Source organism: Schistocerca nitens, chromosome 12 (genome assembly GCF_023898315.1).
Source record: "Schistocerca nitens isolate TAMUIC-IGC-003100 chromosome 12, iqSchNite1.1, whole genome shotgun sequence".
NCBI classification, from domain to species: domain Eukaryota; kingdom Metazoa; phylum Arthropoda; class Insecta; order Orthoptera; family Acrididae; genus Schistocerca; species Schistocerca nitens.
The window spans coordinates 134,783,625-134,807,774 of record NC_064625.1 but is presented as its reverse complement, the minus strand read 5'-3'; the positions used below and the strand labels follow the sequence as shown (position 1 = coordinate 134,807,774).

The 24,150-nt window shown below is 45.7% G+C and overlaps 2 protein-coding genes across 2 annotated transcripts in view; both read left to right on the top strand.

Moving 5' to 3' along the window:
• LOC126214961 (platelet glycoprotein V-like) overlaps positions 1 to 8,312 on the top strand; it is an 80,065-nt gene extending 71,753 nt beyond the window's left edge. The window contains exon 5 of the mRNA XM_049941596.1: positions 8,241 to 8,312. Within this exon, the coding sequence (XP_049797553.1) occupies positions 8,241 to 8,312 (72 nt within the window). The remainder of the gene's footprint in view (positions 1 to 8,240) is intronic.
• The window catches only part of LOC126215108 (uncharacterized), a 106,541-nt gene extending 83,538 nt beyond the window's left edge, over positions 1 to 23,003 (top strand). Inside the window, exons 5-6 of the mRNA XM_049941763.1 lie at positions 10,978 to 11,128; positions 21,067 to 23,003. Of these exons, the coding sequence (XP_049797720.1) occupies positions 11,003 to 11,128; positions 21,067 to 21,888 (948 nt within the window). The 5' untranslated portion in view covers positions 10,978 to 11,002 and the 3' untranslated portion in view covers positions 21,889 to 23,003. The remainder of the gene's footprint in view (positions 1 to 10,977; positions 11,129 to 21,066) is intronic.
• Positions 23,004 to 24,150: the final 1,147 nt, after the last annotated feature.

Here is a 24,150-nt window from a genome sequence, read left to right as displayed (position 1 = left end):
AGGGAAATGTAATATGACCACTATTATACTCTATACACACAAATGACCTGGCGGACGGGGTAGGCGGCAATCTGCTGTTGTTTGCTGATGATGCCGTGATGTACTGTAAGGTGTTGAGATTGAGTAGTACGTATGATGAAGGGCAGCTAGCCCTAAATGTGGAAAAATGTAACTTAATCCGGATGAATAGGAAGAGCAGACCTGTAATGTTCGGATGGAGTATCACCAGTGTCCTGCTTGACACAGTCAAATCGTTTAAATACGAGGGCAGTTCAATAAGTAATGCAACACATTTTTTTTCTCGGCCAATTTTGGTTGAAAAAACCGGAAATTTCTTGTGGAATATTTTCAAACATTCCCGCTTCGTCTCGTATAGTTTCATTGACTTCCGACAGGTGGCAGCGCTGTACAGAGCTGTTAAAATGGCGTCTGTAACGGATGTGCGTAGCAAACAACGGGCAGTGATCGAGTTTCTTTTGGCGGAAAACCAGGGCATCTCAGATATTCATAGGCGCTTGCAGAATGTCTACGGTGATCTGGCAGTGGACAAAAGCACGGTGAGTCGTTGGGCAAAGCGTGTGTCATCATCGCCGCAAGGTCAAGCGAGACTGTCTGATCTCCCGCGTGCGGGCCGGCCGTGCACAGCTGTGACTCCTGCAATGGCGGAGAGTGCGAACACACTCGTTCGAGATGATCGACGGATCACCATCAAACAACTCAGTGCTCAACTTGACATCTCTGTTGGTAGTGCTGTCACAATTGTTCACCAGTTGGGATATTCAAAGGTTTGTTCCCGCTGGGTCCCTCGTTGTCTAACCGAACACCATAAAGAGCAAAGGAGAACCATCTGTGCGGAATTGCTTGCTCGTCATGTGGCTGAGGGTGACAATTTCTTGTCAAAGATTGTTACAGGCGATGAAACACGGGTTCATCACTTCGAACCTGAAACAAAACGGCAATCAATGGAGTGGCGCCACACCCACTCCCCTACCAAGAAAAAGTTTAAAGCCATACCCTCAGCCGGTAAAGTCATGGTTACAGTCTTCTGGGACGCTGAAGGGGTTATTCTGTTCGATGTCCTTCCCCATGGTCAAACGATCAACTCTGAAGTGTATTGTGCTACTCTTCAGAAATTGAAGAAACGACTTCAGCGTGTTCGTAGGCACAAAAATCAGAACGAACTTCTCCTTCTTCATGACAACGCAAGACCTCACACAAGTCTTCGCACCCGAGAGGAGCTAACAAAACTTCAGTGGACTTTTCTTCCTCATGCACCCTACAGCCCCGATCTCGCACCGTCGGATTTCCATATGTTTGACCCAATGAAGGACGCAATCCGTGGGAGGCACTACGCGGATGATGAAGAAGTTATTGATGCAGTACGACGTTGGCTCCGACATCGACCAGTGGAATGGTACCGTGCAGGCATACAGGCCCTCATTTCAAGGTGGCGTAAGGCCGTAGCATTGAATGGAGATTACGTTGAAAAATAGTGTTGTGTAGCTAAAAGATTGGGGAATAACCTGGTGCATTTCAATGCTGAATAAAACAACCCCTGTTTCAGAAAAAAAATGTGTTGCATTACTTATTGAACTGCCCTCGTATCTGGGCGTTACGCTACAAAGTGTTATGAGGTGGAACGGGTGGTAGGAAATGTGAATTTTCGACTTTGGTTCATTGGAAGAATTTTAGGGAAGAGTAGTTTACATGCAAAAGAGGTGGCATGTAGAATGCTGGAGTGAGCTATTCTTGAGTACTCCTCAAGTGTTTGGCATCCGTACTAGTCGGATTGAAGGCAGACATTGAAGCAATTCAGAGGGCGGCTGATACATTTGTTATCGATAGTTTCGAACAACACGTAAATGTTATGGAGATGCTTCGCGAACTCAAATGGGAATCCCTGGAGAGGGCGCGACGTTCTTTTCGATAATATTTAGAGAAACGGCATTTGAGGCTGACTATCGAACGATTCGACTCACACCAGCGTGCACAGCGCGTAAGGACCACGAAGATAAGATGAGAGAAATTAGGGTTCATATGGAAGTACAGGGTGATTCAAAAAGAATACCACAACTTTAGGAATTTAAAACTCTGCAACGATAAAAGGCAGAGCTAAGCACTATCTGTCGGCGAATTAAGGGAGCTATAAAGTTTCATTTAGTTGTACATTTGTTCGCTTGAGGCGCTACTGACTAGGCGTCAGCGTCAGTTGATGCTAAGATGGCGACCGCTCAACAGAAAGCTTTTTGTGTTATTGAGTACGGCAGAAGTGAATCGACGACCGTTGTTCAGCGTGCATTTCGAACGAAGTATGGTGTTAAACCTCCTGATAGGTGGTGTATTAAACGTTGGTATAAACAGTTTACAGAGAATGGGTGTTTGTGCAAAGGGAAAAGTTCTGGACGGCCGAGAACGAGTGATGAAAATGTAGCACGCATCCAGCAAGCATTTGTTCGCAACCCAGGAAAATCGACTCGCAGAGCTAGCAGAGAGCTGCAAATTCCACAATCAACTGTATGGAGAGTCCTACGAAAAACGTTAGTTATGAAACCTGAACGTCAACTACCCGAGGCGATGGATCGGCCGCCAGGCAGCCCGTGACAGAGCACTTCATCACTGGCCTCCAAGAAGCCCTGATCTTACCCCCTGCGATTTTTTCTTATGGGGGTATGTTAAGGATATGGTGTTTTGGCCACCTCTCCCAGCCACCATTGATGATTTGAAACGAGAAATAACAGCAGCTATCCAAACTGTTACGCCTGATATGCTACAGAGAGTGTGGAACGAGTTGGAGTATCGGGTTGATATTGCTCGTGTGTCTGGAGGGGGCCATATTGAACATCTCTGAACTTGTTTTTGAGTGAAAAAAAAACCTTTTTAAATACTCTTTGTAATTATGTATAACAGAAGGTTATATTATGTTTCTTTCATTAAATACACATTTTTAAAGTTGTGGTATTCTTTTTGAATCACCCTGTATTTGCGAGTAGAACAGTGGGACAACCGCGATTCGTACCTGAACACACTAGAGCCCCATTTACCACAAGTCCGCGCTTTCCGGTCATGGTACTATCCCAAACGCAGCCGCCTGAGTTGTGGTGTTAACGTCAGCCTATGCATGGGACGGTATTTCCCTGGCCCGCCAGCTGCTAGTCTCTGAGCAAAGATGCTGAATGTCAGAGTGTTGCTGGGTGTCCATTGGTTGTTCCCTGACGGCCGGCGCAGATGAAAGGGCACTACGATCTGCTTGGCGCACAGCACAGTGATCCTTCCTTGAGGTGGTCAGACGCGCTCGGCTTGCATCATATTCCCATCATGTCCAGCACTGTGCCAGTATCACATCCGAATGTCCCACAAAACTGGATATTCCACCATTCGACCGGCTGGCCGAATGGAGATCCGCTATGACACCCCTTTCAGACCTCCGTCAGGTGCTGATAAAGCTGTCTCAAAATCAGTATAGGGGATCCCCACCTACTTCACACTGATCACTCAACATACTTATATCGTCTACCAGGCCTGTTAATGATACTAAAAGCTAACAACACTAACGCATCCTGATACCTGTTCTACCTACGACAGAGAACTGTGACCCCAATCATTTACATACTCGCCAATGGTATGTACCTACGAGATTATGTTCACATCCGATCACACCTTCTGGGTGCTCCCCTACTCTTGTCAGCCAATGCAAAATTTCTATCCACATTTTCCATATCCTCCAACACTCACTTGGAAATGACCCTCTCCCGTGCAATGCAGCGTCATCACCATACATACACTATGTGAGCAAAATACCCAAACACTTGGCTGAAAGCGATGTAGTTCGTGGCGCCCTCCATCGGTACTGCTGGAATTAAATATGGTTCAAAATGGTTGAAACGGCTCTGAGCACTATGGGACTTAACATCTGAGGTCATCAGTCCCCTAGAACTACTTAAACCTAACTAACCTAAGGACATCACATAGATCCATACCCAAGGCAGGATTCGACCCTGCTACCGTAGCAGCAGCGCGGTTCCTGACTGAAGCACCTAGAACCGCTCGGCCACCGCGGCCGGATAATTCAATATGGTTTTGGCCCACCATTAGCCTTGATGACAGCTTCCACTCTCGCAGGCATACAGTCAGTCCGGTGCTGGAAGGTTTCTCGGGGAAGTGCAGCCCATTTTTCACAGAGGTATCGATGCCGGTCGGTGAGGCCTGGCACGAAGTCGGCATTCCAAAACACCCCAAAGGTGTTCTATAGGATTCAGGACAACACTGTGCAGGCCAGTCCATTACGGGGATGTTATTGTCGTGTAACCACTCCGCCACAGGCCGTGCATTATGAACAGGTGCTCGATTGTGTTGAAAGATGCAGTCGCCACCCCCGAATTGCTCTTGAACAGTGGGAAGCAAGAAGGTGCTTAAAACATCAATGTAAGCCGATGCTGTGATAGTGGCACGCAAAACAACAAGGGGTGCAAGCCTCCTCCGTGAAAAACACGACCGCACCATAACACCACCGCCTCCGAATTTTACTGTTGGCACTACACACCCTGGCACAAGACGTTCAACGCGCATTCGCCATACCCACAGCCTGCCATCGGATCGCCACATTGTGTACCGTGATTCGTCACTCCACACAACATTTTTCCACTGTTCAGTCGTCCAATGTTTACGCTCCTTACACCAAGCGAGGCGTCGTCTGCGATTTACCGGGGTGATGTGTGGCTTATGAGCAGCCGCTCGACCATGAAATCCGAGTTTTCCCACCTCCCACCTAACTGTCGCAGTACTTGCAGTGGATCCTGATGCAGTCTGGAATCCCTGTGTCAAGGTCTGGATAGGTGTCTGCCTCTTACACCTCACGACCCTCTTCAACGGTCGGCAGTCTCTGTCATTCAACAGACGAGGTCGGCGTGTACGCTTTTATGGTGTACGTGCCCCTTCATATTTCCACATCACTGTCACATCAGAAACAGCGGACGTAGGAATGTTGAGGAGTGTGGAAATCTCGCGTACAGACTTATGACAGAAGTGACACCCAATCAGCTGACCACGTTCGAAGTCCGTCTACGATGTCTAATGACTACTGAGGTCGCTGATACAGAGTACCTGGCAGTAGGTGGCAGCACAATGGACCTAATATCAAAAACGTATATTTTTGGAGGTATCCCGATACTTCTGATCACATAGTGTACTCCGCAACCACCATACAGTGCATAGCGAAGTGTACCTTGTATCACAGCTAGCCATTCCGTTTCCTGTACCAACCGCAATCGTGTTGTAGCTGAAAGACTGATTGTCACGCTTCGAGGCTGCAATTGACGACCAGGAAACCAGTGCCGTCAGTAATGTTTGGAAATGTATTGTTTACTGTAAACAGAACAGTGAAGATATTAAAAATCCTTGAGGCACATCAGCAGCTGAGAGGAAAATGGCAGTTGTGACGTGTAAGCTCGTTGTATGCGAGGAAGTGTATTCAGGCACAACAGCAGCTTGCGATCTTCTCACAATGTACTAATTGAATTTGGTAGCGCGTATTTACAACAATGTCCTTGATGAAAATAGTACTGATAAAATAAAAATCAAATAATTAGAGTGAATAAATAGTAAATGCTTCCAGTTTCTCATTATAGGCATGTAACTACTATTGTACAGGGTGATTCAAAAAGAATACCACAACTTTAGGATTTTAAAACTCTGCAACGACAAAAGGCAGAGCTAACCACTATCTGTCGGCGAATTAAGGGAGCTATAAAGTTTCATTTAGTTGTACATTTGTTCGCTTGAGGCGCTGTTGACTAGGCGTCAGCGTCAGTTGATGCTAAGATGGCGACCGCTCAACAGAAAGCTTTTTGTGTTATTGAGTACGGCAGAAGTGAATCTACGACAGTTGTTCAGCGTGCATTTCGAACGAAGTATGGTGTGAAACCTCCTGATAGGTGGTGTATTAAACGTTGGTATAAACAGTTTACAGAGAATGGGTGTTTGTGCAAAGGGAAAAGTTCTGGACGGCCGAGAACGAGTGATGAAAATGTAGCACGCATCCAGCAAGCATTTGTTCGCAACCCAGGAAAATCGACTCGCAGAGCTAGCAGAGAGCTGCAAATTCCACAATCAACTGTATGGAGAGTCCTACGAAAAACGTTAGTTATGAAACCTGAACGTCAACTACCCGAGGCGATGGATCGGCCGCCAGGCAGCCCGTGACAGAGCACTTCATCACTGGCCTCCAAGAAGCCCTGATCTTACCCCCTGCGATTTTTTCTTATGGGGGTATGTTAAGGATATGGTGTTTTGGCCACCTCTCCCAGCCACCATTGATGATTTGAAACGAGAAATAACAGCAGCTATCCAAACTGTTACGCCTGATATGCTACAGAGAGTGTGGAACGAGTTGGAGTATCGGGTTGATATTGCTCGTGTGTCTGGAGGGGGCCATATTGAACATCTCTGAACTTGTTTTTGAGTGAAAAAAAAACCTTTTTAAATACTCTTTGTAATGATGTATAACAGAAGGTTACATTATGTTTCTTTCATTAAATACACATTTTTAAAATTGTGGTATTCTTTTTGAATCACCCTGTATTTAAACTTGACATCCTTGGTATGAGCTATGTCCACTGAATGGCTTAACCTTTGTACAGGTTTAGTCACCATCAATTCTATAAAGCTGTATGAAACATTCAGAACAAATGTCGAAACGGAATTATCATTAGGGATGTTATACCAGAGTCAAGGTAGCCCCTGATGGCCGGCAACCCATATAACACCACAAAAGACAAGGTTGTCTATGCCCAAGGCGAACCCAAAAGGACCATGGTAAACACCGACTATTTACCTACAAGATAATGGAAACAGACATGCCGAGCTCTACTTCCTGCAAGGGGAGCTCGAGCCACGGCCTGCAGGAAGTGTCACTATGGCTAAACCTGACTGACCGGAGACAACTATTTAGGAGCTAGAACCAGGCCCGAAGTTCAGTTCATGCCGGATATCGAGCTCGTGTACTGCGACCGTTGAAGTTTACGTCTTCGTCTCGGAATTGGACTGTTACTAGTGTGTGAGTGTGTTACAACGAATCTTTGTTGAAAATTAGAAGTGAACTTTTGTTTGCCTCAATTAGGAGACTTTTTTCGTTCTTGTTACCTTTAGTTTGTCTGATCAGTCATCAACCTTGTGAACTTACATCAATAAAAGTTGTGTTTGTGAAAAGCTGCGAATTGTCAGTCACAACAAGGGGTTATAGGTTATTTCGCTCTGTCGTCTTCAGTCCCGAGCACATATTAAAATGTTAGTGAGTTACTGGGAGCTAATGCTAGTCAACAATAAATAACCCTCAAAAAATTGAAAGCATAGTGAATTTTTTATAGATGGTATCATACGTGATACCTTAGGACCTGAGCAGAACAATTACACACGCAATTTGGCAGCTTTTTGTTATACACATTACACAGATTCCTCATATTTCCCATGGATTTCAAAGTAGGTCACAATACATGCTTGGTATTAAAACTGTAAGTAATTGTAAGTAAACAGTTTGAAATACTTTAAAAAATGACCACAGATAATTTTTTTCAAAATATTTCTGCTTTTCGTTGAATTACTACACGGATGGTATTAAGTCACCACTACTTGTCCCAGTTTATTTTTGTCTTATTTTTTGTGGACTGTATAAAGCAATTTCTGTCAGTGGTGAAGCAAAGGAACACTTTTTACTGTTCGACTGTACACAGGTAAGGCCTCTAAAGTCTTCTGCCTGACACTTTGACCTGCTCTTCTCAACATGCCAGTGAAGCCCGGTAATCAAGTTAAGCAAAAATATTACTGCACATCCACTGACGTAAACGAAGTTGGCACTGAGACCTGAGGTATCATATCTGATACTGACAATTTTAAATTTTATAGCCGGCCGCGGTGGTCTCGCGGTTCTAGGCGCTCAGTCCGGAACCGCGCGACTGCTACGGTCGCAGGTTCGAATCCTGCCTCGGGCATGGATGTGTGTGGTGTCCTTAGGTTAGTTAGGTTTAAGTAGTTCTAAGTTCTAGGGGACTGATGACCATACATGTTAAGTCCCATAGTGCTCAGAGCCATTTGAACCATTTTTTTAAATTTTATAAATCCGTTATAACGTTAATTAATAGTTAGCTATTAACTGAGAAATGGCTGTGCACCTTTAGTAAGTTATTATTGCATGCGAAAACACCTGTAATTAGAAAAAAGATGGACTGATACATGCTGTGCAATTACAGACTCCAAAGATTGCAATCATGCTGGCACCTCGTGCTTCTCGGCAGAAGGATGAACAAGTGAACTGTACATGATACCACAGGCCAGAGAAGGTTCAGCTATGTAGGCGCCCGAGAGAAAATAAAGCCTGGAGGTATCGTTTACGATGCCAAAAAAAAATTAGAGCATCTGGAAAGACGATGTTGATATTGATCCGATGACGGCGCACGCCACCTGGGGAACAGTAGACGTACTGTAAGGGTTTCAACGTCTTCCGCCAACTGATGGGGTAGTGGCATAGGTACCAGAACGCCATCTGTGTCTATCTTTTAATAGGGAACGCTCACAGCCAGATGGCTCAGTGCGGTGCTCCCTACAGCCACCTGAGCGGGTTTGATAGGGATCAGATTGTGTCCTTCGGTGCAGCGGGATGGTCCTTCAGGGAAAATTCCTGCCACACAAGTTGGACGAGTTGCGCCAGTTGTGCAACGATGCTGGTGTCAGTGTTCATGTGGACATTCTCACACCCATTGTGCATTCCGACAGACTTGAGCAATTCCAGCAGGACAATGCGACACCTAACACCCAGAATTGCTACAGAGTGGCTCCAGGAACACTCTTCTGAGTTTAAACACTCCCGCTGGCCACCAAACTCCCCAGAGATGAACATAATTGTGTGTCAGGTTACCTTCCATTCAGAAGACTGTCGCACTCAGCGGCTGTTATATTGATCTGTACACAATAGATTTCAGCTATCAGTCGTCCTTTTTAAATTTTATAGGCAGATCTAGATTTCAGCTAGAAACCAGCCATTATCAATGCACTATCACTTTTCATCAATGCATGTAATGCCTGTTGGTCGGGCTTCATTGACCAAAAATGATAGTGCATTGATAATGTCTAGTTTCTAGCTGAAATCTAGATCTGCCAATAAAATTTAAAAAGGACGACTTATAGCTGAATTCTATTATTTACAAATTATTGAGTGTGTCAGGGATGCCTTGAAACGTGCTGTTCAGAAGAGATCTCCACCCCCTCGTACTGTTACAGATTTATGGACAGCCCTGCAGGATTCATGGTGTCAGTTCCCTCCAGCACTACTTCAGACATCATTCGAGTCCATGCCACGTCGTGTTTAGACACTTCTGCGAGCTCACGAAGACCCTGCACGATATTAGCAAGGTGTACCAGTTTCTTTGGCCCTTCAGTGTAAAAGAAATGGTAAAGGAAAACATAAAAAGTATTCCCAACTATGTTAAAAATGTACATGCTGTCGTGATATGAGAGTGATTTTGGGCAAAGTGCTTCATGTTCATCAGCTCTAAGATTAGTACGACCATGTTATAGTTTGGCCACCCACTTCTGAATTCTTACACGTGAAGGGACAGGAAAGTTTTGTTAGTTTTGGACGAATTTACATTGGCAGCAAACCGTGCAAAACAATGAATGTTTCAGAATGAGATTTTCACTCTGCAGCGGAGTGTGCGCTGATACGAAACTTCCTGGCAGACTAAAACTGTGTGCCGGACCGAGACTCGAACTCGGGACCTTTGCCTACCGCGGGCAAGTGCTCTACCAACTGAGCTACCCAAGCACGACTCACGCCCCGTCCTCACAGCTTTACTTCTGCCAGTATCTCGTCTCCTACCTTCCAAACTTTACAGAAGCTCTCCTGCGAACCTTGCAGAACTAGCACTCCTGGAAGGAAGGATATTGCGGAGACATGGCTCAGCCACAGCCTGGGGGATGTTTCCAGTATGAGATTTTCACTCTGCAGCGGAGTGTCCGCTGATATGAAACTTCCTGGCAGATTAAAACTGTGTGCCGGACCGACACTCGAACTCGGGACCTTTGCCTACCGCGGGCAAGTGCTCTACCAACTGAGCTACCCAAGCACGACTCACGCCCCGTCCTCACAGCTTTACTTCTGCCAGTATCTCGTCTCCTACCTTCCAAACTTTACAGAAGCTCTCCTGCGAACCTTGCAGAACTAGCACTCCTGGAAGGAAGGATATTGCGGAGACATGGCTCAGCCACAGCCTGGGGGATGTTTCCAGTATGAGATTTTCACTCTGCAGCGGAGTGTCCGCTGATATGAAACTTCCTGGCAGATTAAAACTGTGTGCCGGACCGAGACTCGAACTCGGGACCTTTGCATACCGCGGGCAAGTGCTCTACCAACTGAGCTACCCAAGCACGACTCACGCCCCGTACTCACAGCTTTACTTCTGCCAGTACCTCGTCTCCTACCTTCCAAACTTTACAGAAGCTCTCCCGCGAACCTTGCAGAACTAGCACTCCTGGAAGGAAGGATATTGCGGAGACATGGCTTAGCCACAGCCTGGGGGATGTTTCCAGTATGAGATTTTCACTCTGCAGCGGAGTGTCCGCTGATATGAAACTTCCTGGCAGATTAAAACTGTTTGCCGGACCGAGACTCGAACTCGGGACCTTTGCATACCGCGGGCAAGTGCTCTACCAACTGAACTACCCAAGCACGACTCACGCCCCGTCGTCACAGCTTTACTTTTGCCGGTATCTCGTCCCGAGATCGAGTCTCGGTCCGGCACACAGTTTTAGTCTGCCAAAAAGTTTCAATGAATCTTAAAGTTTCAGAGTATGAGTGTATTTACTACGCATAAAAAGAGTAATACTTCGATAGCAATGCCATACGTGTGCCAGGCACAGAAGTTTTGAATTTTGCTCTTTCACGTATATGACCGTACAGTGAATAACTGTCGTTCTCGTTCCACTTCACAGGCTTCTCGACCTGTCACACAACCTGATGGAAGAGCCTCCTGCTGACTCCACACTCAACCACAACACGGCGCTGCGATCGCTGGACCTGTCCCACAACCAGCTGACGCGTCTCTGCCGGCGCCTGTTGGAACCTGCGTGGAACTCTTTACAGGTACATTCCTTGGCCTTTTCACGAAATACAGGGTGTTAGAAAAAGGTACGACCAAACTTTCAGCAAACATTCCTCACACACACAGAAAGAAAATATGTTATGTGGACATGTGTCCGGAAACGCTTACTTTCCATGTTAGAGCTCATTTTATTACTTCTCTTCAAATCACATTAATCATGGAATGGAAACATACAGCAACAGAACGTACCAGCGTGACTTCAAACACTTTGTTACAGGAAATGTTCAAAATGTCCTCCGTTAGCGAGGATACATGCATCCACCCTCCGTCGCATGAAATCCCTGATGCGCTGATGCAGCCCTGGAGAATGGCGTATTGTATCACAGCCGTCCACAATACGAGCACGAAGAGTCTCTACATTTGGTACCGGGGTTGCGTAGACAAGAGCTTTCAAATGCCCCCATAAATGAAAGTCTAGAGGGTTGAGGTCAGGAGAGCGTGGAGGCCACGGAATTGGTCCGCCTCTACCAATCCATCGGTCACCGAATCTGTTGTTGAGATGCGTACGAACACTTTGACTGAAATATGCAGGAGCTCCATCGTGCATGAGCCACATGTTGTGTCGTACTTGTAAAGGCACATGTTCTAGCAGCACAGGTAGAGCATCCCGTATGAAATCATGATAACGTGCTCCATTGAGCGTAGGTGGAAGAAATGGGGCCCAATCGAGACATCACCAACAATGCCTGCCCAAACGTTCACAGAAAATCTGTGTTGATGACGTGATTGCACAATTGCGTGCGGATTCTCGTCAGCCCACACATGTTGATTGTGAAAATTTACAATTTGATCACGTTGGAATGAAGCCTCATCCGTAAAGATAACATTTGTACTGAAATGAGGAACGACACATTGTTGGATGAACCATTCGCAGAAGTGTACCCGTGGAGGCCAATCAGCTGCTGAAAGTGCCTGCACACGCTGTACATGGTACGGAAACAACTGGTTCTCCCGTAGCACACTCCATACAGTGACGTGGTCAACGTTACCTTGTACAGCAGCAACTCCTCTGACGCTGACATTAGGGTTATCGTCAACTGCACGAAGAATTGCCTCGTCCATTGCAGGTGTCCTCGTCGTTCTAGGTCTTCCCCAGTCGCGAGTCATAGGCTGGAATGTTCCGTGCTCCCTGAGACGCCGAGCAATTGCTTCGAACGTCTTCCTGTCGGGACACCTTCGTTCTGGAAATCTGTCTCGATACATACGTACCACGCCACGGCTATAGCCCCGTGCTAATCCGTACATGAAATGGGCATCTGCCAACTCCGCATTTGTAAACATTGCACTGACTGCAAAACCAATTTCGTGACGATCACTAACCTGTTGATGGTACGTACTGATGTGCTTGATGCTAGTACTGTAGCAATGAGTCGCATGTCAACACAAGCACCGAAGTCAACATTACCTTCCTTCAATTGGGCCAACTGGTGGTGAATCGAGGAAGTACAGTACAAACTGAAACTTCCTGGCAGATTAAAACTGTGTGCCCGACCGAGACTCGAACTCAGGACCCTTGCCTTTCGCGGGCAAATGCTCTACCAACTGAGCTACCGAAGCACGACTCACGCCCGGTCCTCACAGCTTTACTTCTGTTCGAGTCTCGGTCGGGCACACAGTTTTAATCTGCCAGGAAGTTTCATATCAGCGCACACTCCGCTGCAGAGTGAGAATCTCATTCTGGAAACATCCCCCAGGCTGTGGCTAAGCCATGTCTCCGCAATATCCTTTCTTTCAGGAGTGCTAGTTCTGCAAGGTTCGCAGGAGAGTTTCTGTAAAGTTTGGAAGGTAGGAGACGAGATACAGGCAGAAGTAAAGCTGTGAGGACCGGGCGTGAGTCGTGCTTCGGTAGCTCAGTTGGTGGAGCACTTGCCCGCGAAAGGCAAAGGTCCGGAGTTCGAGTCTCGGTCGGGCACACAGTTTTAATCTGCCAGGAAGTTTCATATCAGCGCACACTCCGCTGCAGAGTGAGAATCTCATTTTGGACAGTACAAACTGACGAAACTAAAATGAGCTCTAACATGGAAATTAAGCGTTTCAGGACACATGTCCACATAACATATTTTCTTTATTTGTGTGTGAGGAATGTTTCCTGAAAGTTTGGCCGTACCTTTTTGTAACACCCTGTATAGTTCCTAGAGTGCGTTTCTGGCTGGAGATGACATTCAGATGTGCAATGGTTCCTATGAGGAGGAGTGCGCATGAACATCCACTCGCCGTTACTACTGGGCGAGTCCACCCCTCTGTTCCAAAGGGGGGGCCGCCTTAGCTGGCAGTCGCCTGCTGGCTGACCTGCGCAATTCCAGAGTTCGCACTGATCTCTCTTTGCTTTGACGCGAGCAGCACTCAAGGTGGCACGAAAGTCCTTCATAATCGCGAATAAACGTATGGCAGAAGAGAAAGCAAAAATCCCATTACTCACTGTGCATCAGAATATAGTAGAAACCTCTAGCTATTACAGTCGCTCAGTAAAGAGAGTAAAGGACACAGGGAACATAATTGCAAGTAATTCCCAAGGCTTCATTTCTTCGGGTAAGCTACAGAAGGAGAAGAAGGAAGTTTTATACACTACTGGCCATTAAAATTGCTACACCACGAAGATGATGTGCTACAGACGCGGAATTTAACCGACAGGAAGAAGATGCTGTGATATGCAAAGATTAGCTTTTCAGAGCATTCACACAAGGTTGACGGCGGTGGCGACACCTACAACGTGCTGGCATGAAAGTTTCCAACGAATTTCTCATACACAAACAGCAGTTGACCGGCGTTGCCTGGTGAAACGTTGTTGTGCTGCCTAATGTAAGGAGGAGAAATGTATACCATCATGTTTCCGACTTTGATAAAGGTCGGATTGTAGCCTATCGCGATTGTGGTTTATCGTATCGCGACATTGCTGCTCGCGTTGGTCGAGATCCGATGACTCTTACCAGAATATCGAATCGGTGGGTTCAGGAGGGTAATACGGAACGCCATGCTGGATCTCAACGGCCTCGTATCACTAGCAGTCGAGATGACAGGCATCTTATTCGCATGGCTGTAACGGATCGTGCAGCCACGTCTCGATCCCTGAGTCAACAGATGGGGACGTTTGCCAGACAACAACCATCTGCACGAACAGTTCAACGACGTTTGTAGCAGCATGGACTATCAGCTCGGAGACTGCGGCTGCGGTTACCCTTGACGCTGCATCACAGAGAAGAGCGCCTGCGATGGTGTACTCGACGACGAATCTCGGTGCACGAATGGCAAAACGTCATTTTTTCGGATGAATCCTGGTTCTGTGTACAGCATCATGATGGTCGCATCGGTGTTCGGCGACATCGCGGTGAACGCACATTGGAAGCGTGTATTCGTCATCGCCATACTGGCGTATCACCCGGCGTGATGGTATGGGGTGCCATTGGCTACACGTTTCGGTCCCCTCTTGTTCACACTGACGGCACTTTGAGCAGTTGCCGTTACATTTCAGATGTGTTACGACCCGTGGCTCTACCCCTCATTCGATCCCTGCGAAACCCTACATTTCAGCAGGATAATGCACGACCGCATGTTGCAGGTCCTGTACGGGCTTCTCTGGATACAGAAAATGTTCGACTGCTGCGCTGGCCAGCACATTTTCCAGATCTCTCACCAATTGGAAACATCTGGTGAATGGTGGCCGAGCAATTGGCTCGTCACAATACGCCAGTCGCTACTCTTGATCAACTGTGGTATCGTGTTGAAGCTGCATGGGCAGCTGTACCTGTACACACCATCCAAGCTCTGTTTGACTCAATGTCCAGGCGCATCAAGGCCGTTATTACGGCCAGAGGTGATTGTTCTGGTTACTGATTTCTCAGGATCTATGCACCCAAATTGCCTGAAAATGTAATCACATGTCAGTTCTAGTATAATATATTTGTCCAATGAATACTCGTTCATCATCTGCATTTCTTCTTGGTGTAGTAAATTTAATGGCCAGTAGTGTATTTAGGTAATATTTTTGAACAGATTTTCAGTATCCTGATCATTAATTCCCATGCAATCCCTATTCTTTATTTCATATTGTAAGTCTTGTAATAAGCGGCATTGTCCACTATGCTTCTTACACCAACTTATTAACGTAACGGACGCGTAACTGAGATATTCTTTCCATGATTCGGATTACAAAATGCATATGTAATCCCGCATGTTGCGAGCGGTCAAGCTAGGAATTAAATTAACTGCCTGATTCGGTTTACGAGAAGCCGTATTTTTCTGTTTATTCGGCACGCAGCCTAGCAGAAAGAGACGGCGGTGGGCTCGCGTGCATTCGCTCTTCGCCACGGCCACAAATGTTTCGGGGGTGTTCATTTCAGGTTTTCTTGATGATCACGTGCTGGTCGTCCTTCGACATCTTCGCGACGAATTTTCCATCAACACTACCGCTCTTCAAGATGACACGTCTGCAGATGCACGTCTCTGGTTTCAGGCATCATAACGAACCTGGACTGGCCCGCTAAAAACTCCGATGGTCCGCAGCTCCTGGTCGTGCGGTAGCATTCTCGCTTCCCGCGCCTGGGTTCCCGGCGGGGTCAGAGATTTTCTCTGCCTCGTGATGACTGGGTGTTGTGTGATGTCCTTAGGTTAGTTAGGTTTAAGTAGTTCTAAGTTCTAGGGGACATAGATGTTAAGTCCCATGGTGCTCAGAGCCATTTGAACCAAGCCAAACTCCGACGTTAGTCCCATAGTTTGCTCTCTGGAACTATTTTGAACAGCAGGTGAAATGCACCAATCCTATTTACAGTTCCGTGCCTGCACCGGCAAAAACTGAACCGTTCCAAGATCATATTGTTGTCTATCTCCCTGTCTTTCCGTCAGAGTGTTAAACACCCTTTTTCTCAGGAGCGTTTACACGTATCATGTAGAAATTTGTGTCGTAAACTAAGGTGTACAGTCACTTTGTGATTGAAGAGATTTGAAGCAATGCAAACAAAAGATACGGCCATTTATGTTACATGCGTAGATACTCAGACCCTACACATCAAATTTATAGAGTACCTCTCGGTGACCTAGAATCATGAAATTTGGCAAGAAGCAAGATATCACAGTAAAACTAAAGGAAACAAATGCGAACATTGTTAATTTGTAATTATAACACACAAAATTCTTTTTGTTGATTTGTCAACCGACTGCCTGTCCATCCGTCGATAACATATTTAGAAACTCACAAAGTCACTCATTACAGTCTGCAGTGTAATTCCATATGATGTAGAATGAAGAAATTCGGCAGGAAACGAAATTTAGCAGTGAAAATAAAGGAATACACCCGAAAAGGATTAACCTGTTATTATACCTCGCGAAAAAAATATTTCTTTTGTCATTTCTTGTCCGACTGTCCGGGCATCCATCTGTTAAGACGCCACTTTTCTCACGAACGGGTAGACCCATCAAGTTAAAATTTACGTCACATATTGAAGCCCATGTTACCTTGGTGCTGTAAAAGACTTAAGTTTCTAAGTAAATGCAGTCAAAAGGTACCGGAATTTATTCACATATTTTGATAATTGCAGACTCACTCCTTAAAACTTACAAGGTAATTCCCGTTGATCTACAATAATAAAATTTAGCAGGAAGCAAGTTTGACGGTATAACTGAAGGAGAAATTACAACATTGTTAATCTGTACTTATATCTAAAAAAAAAAAGGTCCTTCTTCAATTTCTTATCCGACTCCAGAATAAAAACTGGAACGTTCTCTAAAATCTTAGAATATAAATTGAACTGTTTCATAGTCAATACGAAAAGAATCCCAAAATCCTCTATAAAACCCATGAAAACCTAATTTTACCCACTGGACTGCCGGTTTTTAAATACCCAGATTTTTCTCAACCGTGGTAGAGTTTCCCAACAAAATTAAACCTGTATTGCAGTAGCGCCCAAGCGATGCATCTAGCCCAATCGATCTTTGTCTCTGTACAAATAGCAACACTAGCTCAAAACTCTACCGTGTTGTCATGGGTCTGATCAGCGGAGAAGCGCCTCCTAAATATAACGCATAAACAGACTTTTTGTACATAGCCAAAGACTATAGCGTCCCTAACAGATGTAACCTGTGTATGTCTTTGCACAGCACTCAGCGACTCATAAGCCGTATAAAGGTAAATTATACAACAGACGACTATCGCCTTTGAGCATACCCACAGTCTGGCAGCTCTGCAGAAGCTAGTCATTAATGAGGCATTCAGCTAGCTATGGAATACCTGAGGAAGAGTCAGGGACTATCATGTCCAGTGAACGAAGGCCTTCCCCCAGCCTAGTGGAGATTCTGCGCCACATTAGCGCGATGTCTCCTAGGATTGATTAATTTTTAATGTTCGTTGTGCCTACATGTATGATGCAGTCAAAAATACTCTCTGATGTAGACACTGTAGTGATTTCAAGAGTCCAAATGTACATAAAGCTATACAAGGTGGTTTTGTCAACGAGGAAAAACTGCGGGAAATGATTCCTGGCACGGTAAGGAGCAAAAACATTCAGTGCATCTCAAGGGAGACGCACCAAAATGAAGGTGGAGATGAAGGCGTTTGACAATGTAGGTTTCAAAGACTGAAAACACACATAAGAACACCAGGCAAGTGGGAATGTTCTGCTACTACCAGTGTCTTAACTCTACAGTCAAGGGCGCAGCACCATCATGTGAAACACCTACATCTGACGGAGGGTACTTCTAGCACCACTAACTGCTGCCCCATACCCTGTTCACTTGCGATTGGCATGTGGCTTTAAGTTCTCGTATTTTCTCACTATGGTCATTTCGTGGGAATCTTATTACAGAAAATAAATGACAATACTTAAACTTGAGAAATACATAGATGTGTCGCAAGCAAAGGGTGACATGCAATGTAATCAATGTCCTTCAGTATAACGATTCCAATACAAGTGGAGTAGTACAGTGGGTGCTTCTACCCAGGTCGCTGGTCTTGGCGCTTCTGTCGAACTGGGCCGCGACACGTTGGGATCGAGAGCTTATGTTCTCTTCAGCTAGAGGCCGCTGCTGTTGTGTTGTCGTCCTGGAAAGGGCGCTGCTGTTGTGTTGTCGTCCTGGAAATGGGTCAGTCAGCGTGCTACTGGCTGACGTCTCCTTCACAGCCCTCTCTGCTCTAACATTCCCGACTGGCGTGCCGGCACTTGACCTTATGCCGGAACAGAGCCAGTGTTGATCGTTTGTGGCCACCATCTACATCTACATCTACATGTATACTCCGCAAACCACCCAAAGGTGTGAGGTGGAGGGCACTTTCCGTGCCACTGTCATTGCCTCCCTTTCCTGTTTCAGTGGCGTGTGGTTCGCGGGAAGAACGACTGCCAGAAAGCCTCCATGCACACTCGAATCTCTATAATTTTACATTCGTGATCTCCTCAGGACGTATAAGTAGAGAGAAGCAACATTCGATACCTCATCCAGAAACGCACCCTCTCGAAACCTGGACAGCAAACTACACCGCGATGCAGACCGCCTCTCTTGCAGAGTCTTCCACTTGAGTTTGCTAAACATCTCTGTAACGCTATCACGCTTACCCAATAACCCTGTGGCGAAACGCGCCGCTCTTCTTTGGATCTTCTCTATCTCCTCCGTCAACCCGACCTGGTATGGATCCCACACTGATGAGCAATACTCAAGTATAGGTTGAACGAGTGTTTTGTAAGCCACTTCCTTTGTTGATGGACTACATTTTCTAAGGACTCTCCCAATGAATCTCAACGTGGCCCCCACCTTACCAACAATTAATTTTATATGATCATTTCACTTCAAATTGTTCGATACGCATACCACACATATTTTGCAGAAGTAACTGCTACCAGTGTTTGTTCCACTATCGTACAATCGTACAATAAAGGATCCTTCTTTCTGAGTATTCGCAATACATTACATTTGTCTATGTTAAGGGTCAGTTTCCACTCCCTGCACCAAGTGCCTATCCGCTGCAGATCTTCCTGCATTTCGCTGCAATTTGCTAATGCTGCAACTTCTCTGTATACTACAGCATCATCCGCAAAAAACAGCATGGAACCTCCGACACTATCTACTAGGTCAGTTACTGTGGCAATTATCAGTATCCAACAGGTGGGTGCTGTGAATGTTAATGATTCCGCCTCTGGTGAAGGTAGCCTCATCTGTCAGTACCACAGATGACAGAAAACTCAGCACTGTGGTGGCCTGTGCGATGAATCAGCAACAGAACCGTCGCTCTAGCAACAAATCCACAGTTAATAAGGACTGCATGCATTGTAAGTGATACTAGTAGTAGAATCCTCTTGGAGAATGTTTTGCACAGTCATCTGGCTTCCCACATGGTGGTGTGTCATGTGCCTGGCACCGAGCATGGTGCCACAGTGGTTATCACACTGGACTCGCATTCGAAAGGACGATGGTTCAATCCCATGTCCTGCCATCGTGATTTAGGTGTTCCATGATTTCCCTAAATCGCTGCAGGCTGTTCGTTTGAAAGGGCGCAGCCAACTTCTTTCCCCATCCTTACCTAATCTGATGGGACCGATGACCTCACTGTTCCACCCCCTCCTCCAAATCAACCAGCCAACCCTGGTGATACTGGGATTACTGTCAAACATCTCAAGTCCCCACTTCCAAGTGACTGCACCTTCCTTGGAAGTATTTCTGGCCACGTGGTCCTGTAGTGTTTTTGCCGCGTATTCTCTCACAGACACTTCCCTGCAATTTGACTACGAGGGGAACCCAAAAGAAACCGGATTGTTGTCATAAAAAATTTATTGATGAACCTTTTTACAAAAATAGGAAGAAGTCGCACAGGGTTAGGTCCGGCGAATATGGAGCGTGGGGAACAACAGACCATATCTGAGATGCCAAATAGTGGGTCACTCGTAAGGCCGTGTGTGCTGGAGCGTTGTTGTCGTGATGCAAAAACCGGTCACCGGATCGCCAAAGTTCCGGGCGTTTCCTCCTCACATCCTCTCGCAGACGCCTTAAAACATCCAAGTAAAAGCGCTGGTTAACAGTCTGGCCAGGGGGTACGAATTCCCGATGCACAATTCCACGAACATCAAAAAAGACAATGACCATCGTATTCACACTTGACCTCACTTGCCTCGCTTTTTTTGGTCTGGGAGAGTTGGAAGTCCTCCACTGGCTTGACGCTTGCTTGGTTTCTGTGTCATACCCATAACACCAACTCTCATCCCCTGTAATGACTTTGTTCAAGAAGTTTGGATCATGTGCAGTCTCTGTTTTGAAGTCCTGACACACATTCATGCGCATGGTTTTTTGCTCCTGTGTGAGAAGGCGCGGAACAAATTTAGCAGCTACATGTCTCATGTGCAAATCCTCAGTCAAAATCCGCTTGCACGCGCTCCAAATGATTCCTGTCTCTGCTGAAATTTGGTCGATCGTTTGGCGACGATCCTCGTTGATCTTTTGGCGGACCTTTCTCAATGTTCTCCTCATTTCGCGATGTTGAAGGGCGTCCAGAACGAGCTTGGTCTCAAACACACATCTCACCACATTTAAAGCGCCCAAACCACTCGAAAACCTGTGTGCGGCTCATAGTGTCCTCCTGGAAAGCTTTCTGAAGCCTTTGGTATGGCTCTGTTGCAGTTTTTTTAAGCAGGAAACAAAATTTCACACACACTCTTTGTTCTTTTAAAGTTGCCATAACGACTTCGCAGAGGTAACCCTCCAACAGTCAGAGAAACACAATACCACACTTGCACGTTCAGCTCTACACTGACGCCGTCAGCACAGCTGTTTCATGAAGGTCTCTACTAACACCATCTAGCGTGAGGACCCTGCACTACGTCTATAAGTGGCAGCGCCCTCGGAGTCCGGTTTCTTTTGGGTCCCCCCTCGTACATTTACCAAAGTCACCCTGTATTTGTAGATGCAGCAACAATTCTACTCGGATACCACTGCCACTCTCTTACAGGTTCTCCGCCTCGCAGGGAACAGAATCTCGGCCCTCACCTGGCCGAGCATGCGTCCGCGGTCGCTGCAGTCGCTCGAGATGGAAGGCAGCCCCTGCAGCTGCTCCGCGAAATTCGTCAGGCTCTTCACACCTCCGAAGATACCACAGATCAAAATAGAGGGCATCATCACCAAGCCGAGGGCGGCTAAGGGAAAGAAGAAAGGCTCCGTGAGCGCCGGGGAAATGGCGGACACTGCCGTGACTACTGGTAATGCCACCAACATGGCGGGCCTTCAGTCCAGCGTTAGCGCAAGTGGCGACCCCTCCAGGAGCGAGGCTGAAGTTGGGGGTTCTCCGTCCTCTGCAGCCACACCAACAGCAGGTAGTGAGGTGGATGACAGCGCGAAGAACGCCGTTTCCAGGACGAAGAGGGACGGCAAGAAGATCGTCTTCTGTCCTTATGGCACAGCGTTCAACGCCGCCGGCGCTGAAAGCTGGGCCACCGTCTGCAAGAGGAACGGGACGCGCAGGAACACCCTGAGGAGGAGTCCCAGGAGCGTCTGGGCTTCCCCGGTCAGTGGAGAACATTTCCCGACAGCAGAAGTTTCGGGCGCTGTGCCTCACTCTAGGCGTGTCACATTTAGCGTTTCGGCATCCTTCCCATCGTACGTCGTCAGGAGGCAGAGGCGTGCCGTTGTGGACGACTGCCCAGCCTCTTGCGGTGGCCTGCACGAGGCAGGCTGCGACAGCTCAGCTTGCAGTGTTGGCAGCCCAGCCACAAGTATCATAGTAGTTGGTGCTACGTTCGTTCTGGCGTCTCTGCGGACGCAACTTGCTGTGTGAACGAGCGGGTGCTGCAAAAATATCCACATGCTGGTCCTCTCGCTTAAGGGGGGAAGGGCGTCAAATGGGCTGACTTGGAACAGGAGTGGCACCACAGGACATTTTAATTTCCACTGTCTATGCTTTTACAAATAAATCCATAAAACTTTGTCACCATGACCAGGAAGGATTCAGGATTCACACTAATGGCAGTGGAAGTTCTAAAACATAGCAAAATAATTTCTTTTACATGTGAAGTTTCATCATTTTTTCACTTACTGTTCGCTGCATTTGTTGCTATATGTACACTTTTCTTCATAACTAAGAGAGATTCTTTGATGAATTTTGCACAGCATACAAACCATACTTACTGATGTACGAAACTTCAGAATTTGTTTAATTTATGAAAAAATGAATGAGGTGTTACATTTTAAACTTCATGTTTAGAGAAAACTCAAATTGTATAGATTTTTATCACAATTTTTACCGCAGTTTTTAATAGAATTGGAAAATTCTAGAGTTTCACACACCTGTAAGTATGGTTTGTATGCTGTGCAAAATTCATCGAAGAACCTCTCTTACTTATTAAGGAAAGCGTACCTATAGCAACAAATGCAGCCAATAATAAGTGAAAAAATTATGAAATTTCACATCTAAAAAATGTATTTTGTTATGTTGTTGAACTTCCATTGCTAATCCTTCCTGGTCATCCTGACACAATGTTATGAAGGTATTTGCAAAAATATATACAGTGTAAATTAAAATGTCCTGTGGTGTCTCTCCTGCTCCAGGTCGACCTGTTTGATGTCCTATCCGCATGTTTCACTTCAAATACCTTTTTGGGACAGGAAAGACTTTGACAATCCATTTTCATTTCGATATGTAATCACAAAGTTCTAAGAGTATAGTGACAGCCATGTTTTAGTAAGAAGCAGGGACTAGAGACTGTGGTTGAACCTATTGTTGCACCCACAACAGATGAGCCATTTGTACTCTTATGCTATCTAGCTAGTACATCTAGTTTCACTGAAATGCAGTTTCTAAAATTATATCTAGCAAAAATACAGACAAATAAAAGCAATGAACTCGACAGTAGCAATAAAAATAAAATTGATAACATTCGAGTTCAAGGATTTATGAATGTAAATTACAATATTTCCATATAAATGTCAATAAGATTTATTTATTAATTTGTCCTGGCAAGATTACTTTTATAATACCCGCTCTTACACCTGACCAGACATTCTACATGCATTACATTACGTTCACATATGACACAGTTGTTACATAAAAGAGCTCAATTTAACATGTGATAGAAAACATAGAACAAATAGAACAATAGTGAAAATTTACAGTAGATATAATCGTAGTTTATATTAGTTTATTAAAAGCTTTTTTCTGTAAATGATGTTATGGGTCCGTACAACAGGCTAAAGCAACAAAAATCAAACGCACACTCAGCCAGGAAACTGTAGTATTAAAGATAGAATGAAAAGCACCTCAGTGCAGTTTCACGGCGATATGTCCCAAATATGGAGAAATGTCTACCGTGATTTTCAAGTTAACTACACCGTACAACTTCGCTTAAGTCCAAAAGTGCACATGACAAATTAGACAACTGTGGTGTATGCAGGGCCGATTGTAATAACAGTGTTCAGTATTATAGCGACCAAACCGAACGTTCTTTTAATGTACGGTTTAAAGAGCATTTACAGGTAAGTAAAAAGACTATGTTTCGGTTACTCTTAGCAGAAGCCGGTCATACTACAGAGAATACTGAGGAAAGTATGTGTATTCTCCACAGACTGCAAAAAGGGGGTGCCCTCGATGTATTGGAAGAGTTTGAAATGTGTAAAACCAATAAACAGCAACTTATAAAAGCGGTCACTGGCAACACAGTCGTGCAGCCAACGGCTACTTTGCTTTATTTGATGTTTTACATTCAGTTTTTTTTTTCACACACTGTAAATCGAAGTGCCAACGCCGACTACGGCCCAGGCTTCGTGGTGGAACGTAATTAGGTACTCGGCTTCTGTTATCAACAGACGTTTGGGGTCAATTTCTTAGCGCCTGTATATCGCACCATAAGATACCGCCAGTTGTTGGAATGGGTTAGGATGTCATAGTACCAAGAAATGTGGTACTTATAACGATACCATTGGAGGGGTATTGTCCTGCCCAGAGTTCTTATGTGGTTCACCGAGCTACGCAAAGCGTCTACTTTGGTGTACGAGATCATCGTCCGTTTGCGAACTGCTTCCAGTACTGGATCCATATGGAGGA